At 47.6% G+C, this 14,063-nt stretch overlaps 1 protein-coding gene across 1 annotated transcript; it reads left to right on the top strand.

Moving 5' to 3' along the window:
• Positions 1-3,988: 3,988 nt before the first annotated feature.
• On the top strand, positions 3,989-5,466 carry LOC136519464 (L-type lectin-domain containing receptor kinase SIT2-like; the record flags this gene model as incomplete). The annotated part of the gene is made up of 1 exon (XM_066512863.1): positions 3,989-5,466. A coding segment is annotated over one exon (1,380 nt), but the record flags the coding sequence as incomplete, so codon positions are not given.
• Positions 5,467-14,063: the final 8,597 nt, after the last annotated feature.

Genomic DNA, 14,063 nt, shown 5'->3' with positions numbered 1-14,063 from the left:
AGGTGCGGCGAGGTCAGACGGCTCCACGGCTTGATGCGCTCGCACGCGGTAGGGTGGTGGAAGCGGCCATGGTGCTGTAGAAAGGGGCAACGCCGAGGAGACAGAGGCTCGGCGTGACCATAGGGCGCACGCGCTCGCGCGCACACATGACGACAGAGGGAGGCGTGGCAACGGCGTGGTGCTCTGTGGCTCCGGCACTGTACACGGCGGGGGCATGCGCGCGGGGCCTGGGCGGCACAACAACCCACAATGTGCGCCACGAGGAAGAAGAGCAGGGGACGCCGGCGATCGTGGGCACAGGCGACGGCGGTGTGCCGCACCGGAGCTGAGAGAGAGGGCGAGGCGAAGCTACGCGTGGCCAAGACGCTTGCTGCGGGGCAGCGGACCAGCGCGGGCCGGGAGCTCGCTTGCGGGGAAGGAAGAAGGAGGGGCACCACTGGGATGGCTGGCACCGGGGCGGACGGGGCACGGGAGGCAGGCCAATGCGATGCGGCGCTGCCACAGCGGTTCCCAACGCGGACGGGAAGGCAGCGCGGGGAGCGAGGTGGAGACACGCGCGGGCATCGTGGAGCAGCGATGTGCGGAGGAGGTGGCGTGGGGCTGCGGCCAGCATGGGGAGGGAAGGGGCGGTGCGTGCTCTCGCACGGTGAGGGCTGGCACCGGGTGGACTTGGCGCTGCAGGGTAGCGAGCGGTGCGGTATGGCCAGCGCGGGAGTGAGGCGCGGCTATGCCGGTGCGTAGAGCGCGCTTGCGTGAGGGCAGGAGGCAAGGCCGACGACGGAAACGTTGCGGCTGCTGCGGGGATAAGCACTGTGAACTCATCGCCTAGCGGATGGACGGCCTCGATTCGATAGGAACGTGCCGTGGAAGACCAAGATGGGACGACACGTCCAAAGTGCAACACGACAGCGTAGAGGAAACGGCGGCATGGCGTCAATGCGAAAGGACGGTAGAGGCAGACAAGCTCAAGAGGAACAAGCAAGGAGACGCGTGCGGCTCGGTTACTTCCTAAACACGATGGCAGGACGGCCTGGCCCAACGTGGTCGGCATAGCGTGCCGATTGGCACGGACAAGACCGCGGCCGCAGAGACAGGCAAGGTAGACATCGGCATTCATGGCAGCAGAGATGACGCGATGAAACGGGCAGTCGAACGGTAGCGATTAGCGGGGTGTGGGGCATGACAAGGCTAGTGACGTAGGCAAAACGACGCGCCAGGGATGCAGAGCCACGACAGGAACGAGATGGTGAATAATTGCCCTACAACAAGTATGCTGTACGCCAGGAAAAATAAACAAAACTGATGCGCTCTTTCTCTCGTCAGTTCGTGCTTATCAAAATAAACCCATGAGTATATATATATACACACATATATATATATATATCGTTCTATTTATTAATGGATTTTATTTTATTTATAACAGTCGCTTTTCATGCTTAATTTAATAGAACAAACCGTTCGCTATTTATTTACCAGAATTATCGTTCGACATTCCTAAATATTTTTACGCACTGAATAATTTAACCTGGACGTTTATTCGAGTCCACAAAACTGAGTCACCGGATTCACTTAGCACATCAAGTACATTTTAAATCAAAAATTCCAATAAACTCGTTTCGAAAATTTGACTTAGGCCTAAAGCGCGGTGCTAAACGAGCTCGTAACACCAGGGGTGTTACAAGCAGCAGTTGTAAGTATCTTCTTTGGCTTCCCTTGAAATCTGCTGAAGCCATTGCCATAAAAGAAGGAAACGTAGGAGGAGCCTAGTGTTATAAAAATCTACTAAAGCTTATGTAATCTCTATCAGCAGTAGGCTGAGAAAGGCCTATGCATTACTTATTATGAATCAATCTCTTGGGTTTTCAATTGAAGTCCTCTTACACTATCTGTGACCTAATATTTTACTGATTGAATTTCGCAGGAAGCTATGAAAACTATGTAAGCAGAACCTGTTGCTGATGGGCAGCAACCAATTACTAGTGCTGATGTTATTTGCAAGGTCCTCTGCGTCCACTAGGGCAAGGCCTCTCCCAGGAAAGCAGCAACAACCTTTTTTTGAAGAATGCTGGTATCCAGACAAGCTCCACCAGAATAGAGACATCGGCGGAGAGAATGCTTCGGGAATAGCTTGCTGCTGAACAGGAAAGTTCTGCTACCCTCGTCGATCAAGTGGATGAACTGAAGAGGAAGACGGAAAAGACTGAAAGGGAGCTTGAGGAATACAAGAAATGGCAATAGGAGGAGTACAACAATCTCCGTGAGCTATGCACGTGCTTCAGCTCTTCTGGTAATTCTCAGTCTTCAACTCCTGTGGCTTAATGCAGTGAACATTTGTGGTTTGATGTGTGGACTCATGTGCTAGTTTGATGTTAATGTGGTGATACTCTGTCAGTGGTTCGCTACTGACGTATGAAATGTAAATTGTTGTTATTTGATTGCCAGGCTAAATAGTTATATAGTCAGTCTGTGTAGTAGTAACGAGCTCTAATTACTTCTATGACGAATTGATTGTACTCCACGCGGTAGAACCAGGACAGGCCACGTGATCAAATAAAAATGCGACACGTGGACGAACTAGTGCACGACACATGAATTGGTCAGGGCATGATACATGGGCTATTAAAAATCTAACACGTGGAAGGAAATTGTCAAGCCACGTGGACGTATAAAAATACGACACATGGATGGACAGCAGAGTGATGCATGGTTAAATAAGAAACAGACATGTGGACCAATAAAAATATGACATGTGATCCAATAAAAAAGTGACACGTGATCCAACGGCAACCCGATACGTGTGCTAGTAGAAAACTGACATGTGAAACAACAGGGAAACGACACGTGGTCTAATAAAAATCTAAAACGTGCAAGAACCAGAGATGGTCATGTTCTGCAATAAGAAGGTGACACGTACTCGAACCATCTCTAATGCAATTGGCTATAGCATGTACACATGGGCTATAGCATGTACACGTGGAAAGCATCTCCAACGAAAACGCCCAACAGCGTGGCAGCCCCTGCCACGCATGCCAAAATAGTTCTTTGACGGTCTATTTTTCGTCACAGATCAAGAGACTTCTATGACGATTTTGTCAGATTCATCATAGATATGCAAGAGTCACGTGACTTCTATGGCGAACCGGTTTTCGTCATAAATTCATTATAAAACTAAAATTATGATGAATTTTGCTCCAGTGACGAAATCTATTCGTCATAGAAGTAGATATTTCTAGTAGTGCATATAGTGAATTGGCCTGAATAAATGTTGTGAATGGCTCTTTATATTCTTCTTCCCCATCACTCGCCTCTCTTCTAATTTTGGCCCTATCTATAATGGATATTCCTGGCATAAAACCCTAAGGGTAAGGCTGCATTAAGTTGGAGATGGGTCAGTTCCATGCAAAGGTGTGAGGTATCCATTAGTGTAGAAAGAATTAGCTCCCACAATACCTAGTAGTGTATTCACGCATAGGGAATCAAATGGGTAGCACACAAGACACAGGGATTATGCTGGTTTAGACACGTGGTGCCCTACATCTAGTTTGAAGTGGCTTCTCTCTATATATTTGTATGTTCCGTTATATGGGCTGCTGCTCATAGATATGCGCTAGAATGTCGATGATTTGGTCCGATCAGGAGGCCCCTACCCCTCCATATATAGTCTGGAGGGTAGGGTTACAATAGATCCAATAGGCTAATAGATGTGTTTCCTAGTTTGTTACATCAAAGAGTCTTTTACTTGTATGCCATTAAAAAAGATGGTCTAATCGTCTATGTTCCTAAAAAGTTCGATCTATCGTCAGTGTCCAAGCTCGAAAAACTTTTCTCTCTCATGCCATTCTGTCCGCCTTCTGTTTGATTTGCGCCGTTTGGCTGTCCTGACGAGTGGGGTCCGCTGTGGCAAATGACCTCAGTTGCCCTTTGCCGTTGGAATTAGAGGTGGAGGCCGTGTTGACCGGTATTGACCGCTTGGTTAAAGCACAGGTGACTCCTCAATGGCCACGGCCACGGCATCGTCTTCTTCGTGGGCAAGGACAGCTTCACGAACGCGCTGCCCAGCCAGTACCTGGGCTTCCTCAACACCTCCAACAACGGCAACGCCAGCAACCACGTCTTCGGCGTCGAGCTCGACACCATCCGGAGCACCGAGTTCAAGGACCCCGACGACAACCACGTCGGCATCGACGTCAACAGCCTCACTTCCATCAACGCCACCACCGCCGGCTACTATGACGACGGCACCGGCGCGTTCCACAACCTGACCCTGATTAGCGCCAAGCCCATGCAAGTCTGGGTGGACTACGACGGCGAGACCGCGCGGATCAACGTGTTCATGGCTCCCCTCGGGACGCCCAAGCCTTCCAGGCCTCTGGTGTCGGCCACGCAGAACCTCTCGGACGTGCTCGTGGAGCCAGCGTACGTGGGCTTCTCGTCCGCCACGGGCACGGTGAGGTCGGAGCACTACGTGCTCGACTGGAGCTTCGCCATGGACGGCCCTGCTCCGGACATCAACATCGCCAGCCTGCCCAAGCTACCACGGTTCGGCCCCAAGCCGTGGTCCAAGGTCTTGGAGATCGTGCTGCCGATAGCCACCGCGGCGTTCGTCCTCACCATGGTGGCGGTCGTGGTCGCCCTCGTCCGGCGGCGCCTCAAGTACGCCGAACTGCGAGAGGACTGGGAGGTCGAGTTCGGGCCGCACCGGTTCACGTACAAGGACCTGTTCCGCTCGACGGAAGGGTTCAAGAGCAAGATGCTGCTCGGCGTCGGAGGATTCGGGAGAGTGTACAGGGGAGTGCTCCCGAAATCGAAGCTGGAGGTCGCCGTCAAGAAGGTGTCTCACGAATCGAGGCAGGGCATAAAGGAGTTCATCGCCGAGGTCGTCAGCATCGGCCGTCTCCGGCACCGGAACCTCGTGCAGCTGCTCGGTTACTGCAGACGGAAAGGCGAGCTTCTCCTGGTGTACGACTACATGCCCAACGGCAGCCTTGACAAGTACCTATACGGCAAGGACGACGATGAGGCCATGGCCACGCTAGACTGGGTGCAGAGGTTCCGGATCATCAAAGGCGTAGCGTCAGGGCTGTTGTACATCCACGAGGACTGGGAGCAGGTCGTCATCCACCGAGACATCAAGGCCAGCAACGTCTTGCTCGACAGCGAGATGAACGGACGGCTAGGAGACTTTGGTCTCGCGAGGCTGTACGACATATTCGGCTTCACCGCGACATATTCGGCTTCACCGCGAGGACAGAGAAGAACACCAAAAGCCATCAGGTTGCCGCCCAGCAGGCAGTGGCACATGAGAAACAAAAGTTCCAGGGGCATTCAAGTCCTTTGCCACCCACATTTCATGCCGTTAGTGTTGTAAATAGACAGAATGGCGTAAGAGAGAAAAGTTTTTCGAGCTTGGACACTGACGATAGATCGAACTTTTTAGGGACATAGACGATTAGACCATCTTTTTTAATGGCATACAAGTAAAAGACTATACATCAAAAGCATAATAGAATGATTCTATCCTATCGCCTAGATTCGACGGCGCCAAATATCCTCAGAATGACTTGATCTCCAGGCTTGTGGATTCGCCTGGCCTATGTGGGCCTCATTCCTCATCGTCTTCAGCCTTGTAAACAGGCGTGGATCGAGTATATGGGAGGTAATGGTATCCCGGACCCATATATCCAACAATTATCATCTTCACCTTCAAGAAGAGTGGTTTTATTGTCCTTGGTATTGAGATTATACTCATGAACAAGGGGCTTGAGAACCTTATACCGGTAAATAATAAGTAGAGAGAAGTCGACTTTGTAATCCCGTGCTGGTGCAGCGTGTGTACCTCACTCACATTTTTTAACTTAAAAAATTCATAAACTAAAAAATGTTCTACAGTCAACATGGAATGATAGAATATTGTTTTAAAAAATGTTCTACACACTATATGAAAAATATAAAGCTAGTGTCCTACACACAACTTGGAATGGCAGTATTTTTTTTAAAAAAAAGTTCTACACTTCTACATGAAAAATATAAAGCTAGCGTCCTATCTTTCTGTGCAACATGAGAGCTTAGTATGGAATGATTGGATGGTAGAGTTCATGATTTGGGCCATCTCACTAGTTGTCCGCTTCATCTTCCAGGGAGTCTGCGCCGACCAACTAGATCGATTCGATAATTGGACGCTTGAACTTGTTCCCAGTGAGGCACTAGCCATAGACTCCATCTTACACCTCTTTTGCCTCCTTGTTGACCCATACACTAATCCGACTATGGTCGTGCCCACTGACATCCTCTTCAAAATGGTAGTCGAGCATAAGGTGGACCACAACATCCCGCCATCGCTAGGGAGCGAGGTTCACCAATGTGCTCTTACACTACGCAACCATGTTCAACTACATGAAGGTTTTGGCTTGCAGGGCCACCGGTGACAGCACCACGAGCACGGGGGCATGATTGGCTCCAATAATTTGGGATAAAGAAAACAATAGTTAGTTTTATCAAAAAAATTACACAAAGCCTATTTTTTATAATTATCAAAGAATTAAGTGAGGCCTCAAATCTTATTATGCTATTAATTGAGTTCCAATGCAATCTGCACATGGTGGACCTCAAGTCTCCAATTTTGACCAATACCAGATGGTTGTGATGAGCCTTAAATGTATTTGGGTCACCGTGCTAGCATGCTCCCTTGATATCCATTTTGCCTTCTCTAAGACTGTCTCCAACAACCGCGACCAAAAATACAAGACTTATTCGTCCTTTGGATAGCGCTACAGACAAAGAGTTCAATACCTATTTTTGTCTTCTCCAACAAAAAGACCCAAAAGACAATCCTTTCTGCAAATGGGTCTTCAGAAGAGAGGATACTCAGATTTAGGTTATGCCTCTCCTAGCATCCAAAATGCGTCTTCCATATAGGTATTGTGTTGGAGACCTATTTTGAGTTTGGATTCCGCAATGGACCTCCCATTGGAGACAGCCTAAGCTGTACAACCCACCGTGCTAGCATGCTCCCTTAGGGCATGTACAACCCACAGACGAGGGTTCGTCTCTAAGCGCTTCGAATCTATCATACAGATAGGTATAAAGACAAATCATACGACCCACAGACAGGGGTCCGTCTCTAAGCTGTTTAATGCATTGCATTTAGTTAGGATCAACTATAAATAAATTTTTGTATACCACTGTATAGCTATTTGAAAGAAAACGTATCAAGCATAAATAAGGCAAAGCTACACTCGGCACAGCATCACCTCCCCCATTTTGCTCCAAATTATTGCAGTAGTAATGCAGAAAAAACAGAGCAAATACACCTACGGCAATGAGTAAACAAATTAGTACCAAATAGAATTAATCGATTACCAAGTTCTCTGATCTGAAGCTTACCATGGCAGAGACAGTCGTGAAGCCAGTCCAAAGCCATAGATGGATGAAGCCATGGCATCCTTGTCCTTCCGTTTCAACTGCTACGGCGACCTTTTCCTCCGGCTCCGCTTGCATCTACGCATGGCCAGGAAAGCCACGTCCTCCAGATCCATCCACGCAGGAGGCCGCCGTCACCGAGCGCTTGCCGTCAGTAGTGGCGATGGATGCTGCTGCTGCGTCCAGGCGGCGACGGCGAGCGGACACCGGCGATAGATGCTGCTGCTGCGCCCAGGCGGCGATGATGAGCGGACCGGCGTGACCGAAGGCGAAGGTTCCCGCGCGCGCGTGCACGGGATCCGCGCGCCCTCTGGTCGTCGACGACGACCGTACAACGGTGCTGGAGCTGTCGACTCGACCTCGGTCCACGAGCTCTACCCTCACCTCACGAGACGACGGAGGCCACGTCTCCTGGCATCGGCGGGGGTCTTTTTATAAAACTGGCATCATACAGACGGGGTCAAGAGACCCGTTGTACATGCCCTAAGGAATCAGTGCCTACCAACTATTGCATGATTGGATGCTCCATGTAATCCTCGCAAGGCACCGACCCTCAACTCCACGCTTGTTTGGAGATACATAGCAAGATCGACACCAAGATGGTGTCCAAACAACAACATATATTTCTAACATTAATTGCGCTTAGGGGTGACAATAGGCGTTATGGGCTTGATTCTCCAAGCTAGAAAATGACTGTTAGCCTCAGAGGAAGCAAGTCGACGTATAATGTCTTCCTCGATAGCCATGATCCTATGCATTCATGGAAGGCAATGTGTGGTGGCATTCCAATGGCACGTGGTGCAGTTCTTGGAGACACAAAGTTTTCTAATCAATGGGTAGATGGTTGCATTACGTTGGAGACGTGTGTTCCACAAATGGCAAAGGTGTAAGGTATCCATATTAGCATCTTCACCTTCAAGATGAGTGGTTTTATTGTCCTCAGCATTGAGATTATACCCATGAACAATTGGGTTGAGAACCTTATATAGTAGTATACAATCAGTAGAGAGAAGTCTTGACTTATTTGTAATCCCATACTTGTGCAGTGTGTGTAACTCACGCATATTTTTAACTTAAAGAATTCGTACACTAAAAAATGTTCTACAGACAACTTGGAATGATAGTTTTTTAGAAAAATGTTCTACACACTACATGAAAAATATAAAGCTAATGTCCTATCTTTCTATGCAACATGAGAGCTTAGTATGGCGTGATGGGATGGATGTAGAGTTCATGATTTATTAATCAAACACACAGTAAGTTGCAATACTGAATGAATTCAAGATATTGCCCTAGAGCACGCATTATTATATACCAAGCACGCATTTCCAAATTGTGTATAGAACGTTTTTTCTAGAAAGTATTGGTTCACATATAGTGGAAGCATCAAGTTATTTTTATCATGGTTATTTTTTTGCATAAAACCCAAAAATACTGATAATGATCAAATAGTTAAGTGGGGCCTCAAATCTTGTTCCTCTGCAAGAGAACGCACGCGAGTGGCCCAGAGGGTGGTTTCACACTAATCCTCTTTCCTTTCTTTGCTTCCATTTTCTGTATATATTTATAGATTGAATTTAAAATAGATTGATTTTTTTAGTTATAACTATTTTTAGTACAATAATTTAAAATAGATTGAATTTATGTTGTTATCCGTCCACAAACATTTCAGAATTTTTAAGTATATATTTATTTATATGACTTTGAATGAATATATTTTCTTGTGAATCAAAATATAGTCTGCTAATTGAATGGTCTCATGAAGTGATTCCGGTTTATCATCTATTTTTCGTGTGAAACACACAGACACATACCTAGACCGCCAAATTTCGAGACTGATGACGCTCACATACACAGTACACATGAGCATTTTTAACACATGCAAGGTATTTCCTAGAGACTGAGCTAGACTATCAAATCTCGAGTTTGATGAAATAATTATGGACAATCGCTTCCGAGAGATTGAACTAGACCGATCAATCTCAAGTTTGATGAAGTCACCCACATCCACAAGTGCATCGTTGTTGATGGGCACATCGTCTAACACAGAAAGAATGACGTTGTTAAATCATAAAATAAATTTAGAAAAAATAGGAACGTCGGTGTTAAGTCAAGAACTTGAATCCAGATGGGTAATTTTATCGCAAGAAATTTAACGAACCTCACACCCGCCCACCCATACAATATAGATAGATTATATATTTAACTAGTTCACCAATCCGTTTATGGAGCAGGGCCCTACTAAAGGCATCTTGCCATCAAGGCATTGTGCACTTGAGGAGAAGAATCACTACCGGAGGCGGCTTCTTTGCCGAGTGCCTGAGGCACTCGGCAAAGGCCGATATACACTCGGCAAAGCCTTGGGCGCTCGGTAAACAGTTTATCGGCAAAGACCTCTTTGCCGAGTGCACATTATCGGGCACTCGGCAAAGGCTTTGCCGAGTGCCAATCCGACACTCGGCAAAGAAAAGTGGCCGTGACGGCGAGCGCCACCGTCATGGCGGCTTTGCCGAGTGTCAAGGTCAAGCACTCGGCAAAGGTGCCTGCTTTGCCGAGTGTCGCCGACAAGACACTCGGCAAAGTGGCCACCTTTGCTGAGTGCCACGGTCCAGACACTCAGCAAACCTGTGATGTTTGCCGAGTGCAATGGCCATTGCACTCAGCAAAGCATGTTCCCAGATAGTTACCAGATGGTCACTTTGCCGAGTGTCATGGCCATTGCACTTGGCAAAGTGACTAAAAATAGCATTTTTTATTTGTTTTTTACATCCCATCCAAACAAACAAAAGATATATATAACAAACATCACCAACATCACATATATATCATCAACATCACATATATATCACAAACGTCACATATATATCACAAACGTCACATGTCTCACAATATATCACAAATAAATTCACAAGCAATCCAAGTGCTCCATCGTCATCAACCACAAGTATCATCACAGATTTGGTGAAGGATTCGCTAAAGCATGAGGATCGTTCGATGCCGCCGATTGATTCTGCACAAAGGAGAAGAGATTGCATGTGTGAGACAAGATAAATATATACCATACATGAATAAAACTTTCATACTCCACTAGGTTTGACCGTAAGCATAAACATACAAACTAAAACATTTATACTCACAGGAGTAGAATAGTAAGGAGGTGGAGGTGGAGGTGGAGCGAATAGCGAAGGTGGTGGAGCTACACCCGTAGCGGTGCCAAGACTTTGCATGTACTAAAGAATCTCTGCCATCCTCCACTGCTCGGCCTCCCGCTCGGCCTCCACCCTCTCCATCTTCTCCTGCATCTGCTCCCATATCCTCCTCTCTTGTTTCAGCTGGGCCTACAATATATTCACCCCAATGTTACAATAATGCAAAGGAAAGATATGAAAAAACCAATGAACGACGAATAAACCAGGAATAACCTCGAGTGCCTCCACCCTGTGGTGTGAAGTGTCCTGCCGAGGTCGTATGGCCAGGCTCCTGCTCGTGCTGCTTGCTCAAATCTTGGAGAGACTGGGAGTAGCTGCTGAGTCGATGGCGCCGTCGCTAATCCAGTACCGCCCATGCTTCTTGCCTCCTCCCACCCTCATGACGACTTCTCCATCAAGGTCTTCGGTGCTTGGATCATACTCTGACCCATGGACCTCCCTTGCCATCGATGTGTACTCACTGAGGTGGTTGTGGACGGTCGCATTGCTGTGCGCCTCGGGCCCGTCCTCCGGGTTGTAGTTGACGTCGGACGTCGCCTTGCCCTTGTGGGCCATAGCAAATGCCTTGAAGATGGAGCAAGGTTGGCCACCATGTGACGCCGACTGCGAGAAAAAATGCAAGATGATTAGAAATCATGCAGAATTGAGCGTTAGAATAAATAAATGAATTTGCGTACCCATGTTTCTGCATATCCGCTAAGGCTACGGCTGCCTTGATGGTGTGCTACACCTAGCATCATCAAATGCCGCTCCCAGCACAAGTTGTGCGTCTCCTCCCACTCGTGTGAGCACCACCTGTCCACCATCTGTTCCCAGCACTGGGGATGCGCGGCGCACCAATAAGGAATCATCTACAGGCCATCAAGTGCATGACATATCAGAAGATGAAATTAAGCCTACTTAATCTCAAAAGAAATCAGTGTTAATGTTCTGTATTTACCTACAGGTACTGATCCCGGGTCAGCGTCATGGATCTTGCGTCCCTTTTGGTGACCTTCGTTCCAAGGACGGTCCCGTGGTAAGTTACGACGGCCTAGATACGCTCCTCGTAATGCATGTCCACGATGAGTTTTTTGCAGCATTTGGTAGCCACCGCATCCACCCTGGCCTCATGTCCGTCCTGGCATCTAAAGAAATCCTGCATACAAACACGATGTATCCATTCATTATTTCAAGATTGTATTGAGCAATGTAATGCGAGGAAGACTTACCCACAGCTCTTGTTTCACCCGCTCCGCCTTGTTGTTGAATACCCTGTGGGCCTGATCTGCAGCATCGGGGGTGGCGGCGTAGTGGTCAAACGAGTAGGCCGGCCCCGTCACTCCGACGTACTCAACCAGGCCAGGGAAGTGCTCCTTGCACAGAAGACCGAGGATGCCATTGACTTGACGTGTGTGACCACCTCCACTCGCCACAATCGTCCAGTTCCTGCCCAAGTGATTAAGAAAAATTATTAATTTCTATTTTGATTTTCAACATATCATATAAAGTAGTGATAACATCTAAAGTTACTTACTTTTCTCCCTCGGGTCGAATCAGCGGGCGTCTCTCACGAGGTATCGGTCGCTGAGGGAGGCTCGCGGGACCTCGCAAGTAGACGCTCGACGAACTAGAGGAAGCGGAACCCCCTGCTGTCGCCTCCTCCTCCTCGTCGTCCTCCTGCGCCTCCTCGGCGTCCTTCTGGGGCACCTGCTCCTCCTCCTCCTCCTCACGCGACGGGGCGGCAGGCGACGGCTACCTCCTGCGGCCGCTCCTCCTCCTTCTCCCACCGCCCACCATCTTTTTGTAGTGTGCAAATGCTGAGATTCATGAGAATAATTCCTGAGTTAATCCACAGTATTTCGATAGATAGCAGTTTTGACTAGAACTTATATATGTAGCATTCGTATCACTCCATAGATCGAAATTAAAATTAACAAAAGATCGACCGACCTCAGGCCGTTCTTGCTGAACACAACATGCAGTCAGAACTCAGCAGTCTATGTGTGGAGTATGTACCAAAGTAGTATATATATATACATGTGGGATGTTCAATCTATAAAGTTTCCCAAGTTAGAGTAAACTTAACAAAGGCATTAACATTTGACATCCTTTTGGACGTCTTAATAATTATAGTTAGTACATCAACCAAAACAATCCACCACACTACTTCAGAATTATAGCAAAGTATATATATGTCAATGCAATCTACAGTTCGACACAGCATGAGTTTATTTGATTGTTGTTGCCTTCTCTTTTTTTAGGATAATGGAAATAACAATCAAACTCATGCATGCTTTGAGTTTTCATGCATGGATATATATATATAAAACTTTATTTAGAATATTCAGTTGTGTTGTAGGCCCTAATTTTTGCAAAGTTAAACATGCCAGTCACATTTGCTTTGATGCCATATCTTATTGGAGTAGTAGCACCATTAAATTAAAACTAAAACTACACCAATATCACAGTCACACTACTAATTCATAATTACAGCTCTATATATGTGTCGATTGATCTACGCACGAAGAGCAACAGCATGAGCAAATGCCCTTGTGGGCCATAGCAAATGCCTTGAAGATGGAGCAAGGTTGGCCACCATGTGACGCCGACTGCGAGAAAAAATGCAAGATGATTAGAAATCATGCAGAATTGAGCGTTAGAATAAATAAATGAATTTGCGTACCCATGTTTCTGCATATCCGCTAAGGCTACGGCTGCCTTGATGGTGTGCTACACCTAGCATCATCAAACGCCGCTCCCGGCACAAGTTGTGCGTCTCCTCCCACTCGTGTGAGCACCACCTGTCCACCATCTGTTCCCAGCACTGGGGATGCGCGGCGCACCAATAAGGAATCATCTACAGGCCATCAAGTGCATGACATATCAGAAGATGAAATTAAGCCTACTTAATCTCAAAAGAAATCAGTGTTAATGTTCTGTATTTACCTACAGGTACTGATCCCGGGTCAGCGTCATGGATCTTGCGTCCCTTTTGGTGACCTTCGTTCCAAGGACGGTCCCGTGGTAAGTTACGACGGCCTAGATACGCTCCTCGTAATGCATGTCCACGATGAGTTTTTTGCAGCATTTGGTAGCCACCGCATCCACCCTGGCCTCATGTCCGTCCTGGCATCTAAAGAAATCCTGCATACAAACACGATGTATCCATTCATTATTTCAAGATTGTATTGAGCAATGTAATGCGAGGAAGACTTACCCACAGCTCTTGTTTCACCCGCTCCGCCTTGTTGTTGAATACCCTGTGGGCCTGATCTGCAGCATCGGGGGTGGCGGCGTAGTGGTCAAACGAGTAGGCCGGCCCCGTCACTCCGACGTACTCAACCAGGCCAGGGAAGTGCTCCTTGCACAGAAGACCGAGGATGCCATTGACTTGACGTGTGTGACCACCTCCACTCGCCACAATCGTCCAGTTCCTGCCCAAGTGATTAAGAA

Source organism: Miscanthus floridulus, chromosome 18, assembly GCF_019320115.1.
Source record: "Miscanthus floridulus cultivar M001 chromosome 18, ASM1932011v1, whole genome shotgun sequence".
Taxonomy (NCBI): Eukaryota; Viridiplantae; Streptophyta; class Magnoliopsida; order Poales; family Poaceae; genus Miscanthus; species Miscanthus floridulus.
This window is presented reverse-complemented; position numbering and strand designations above follow the sequence as displayed.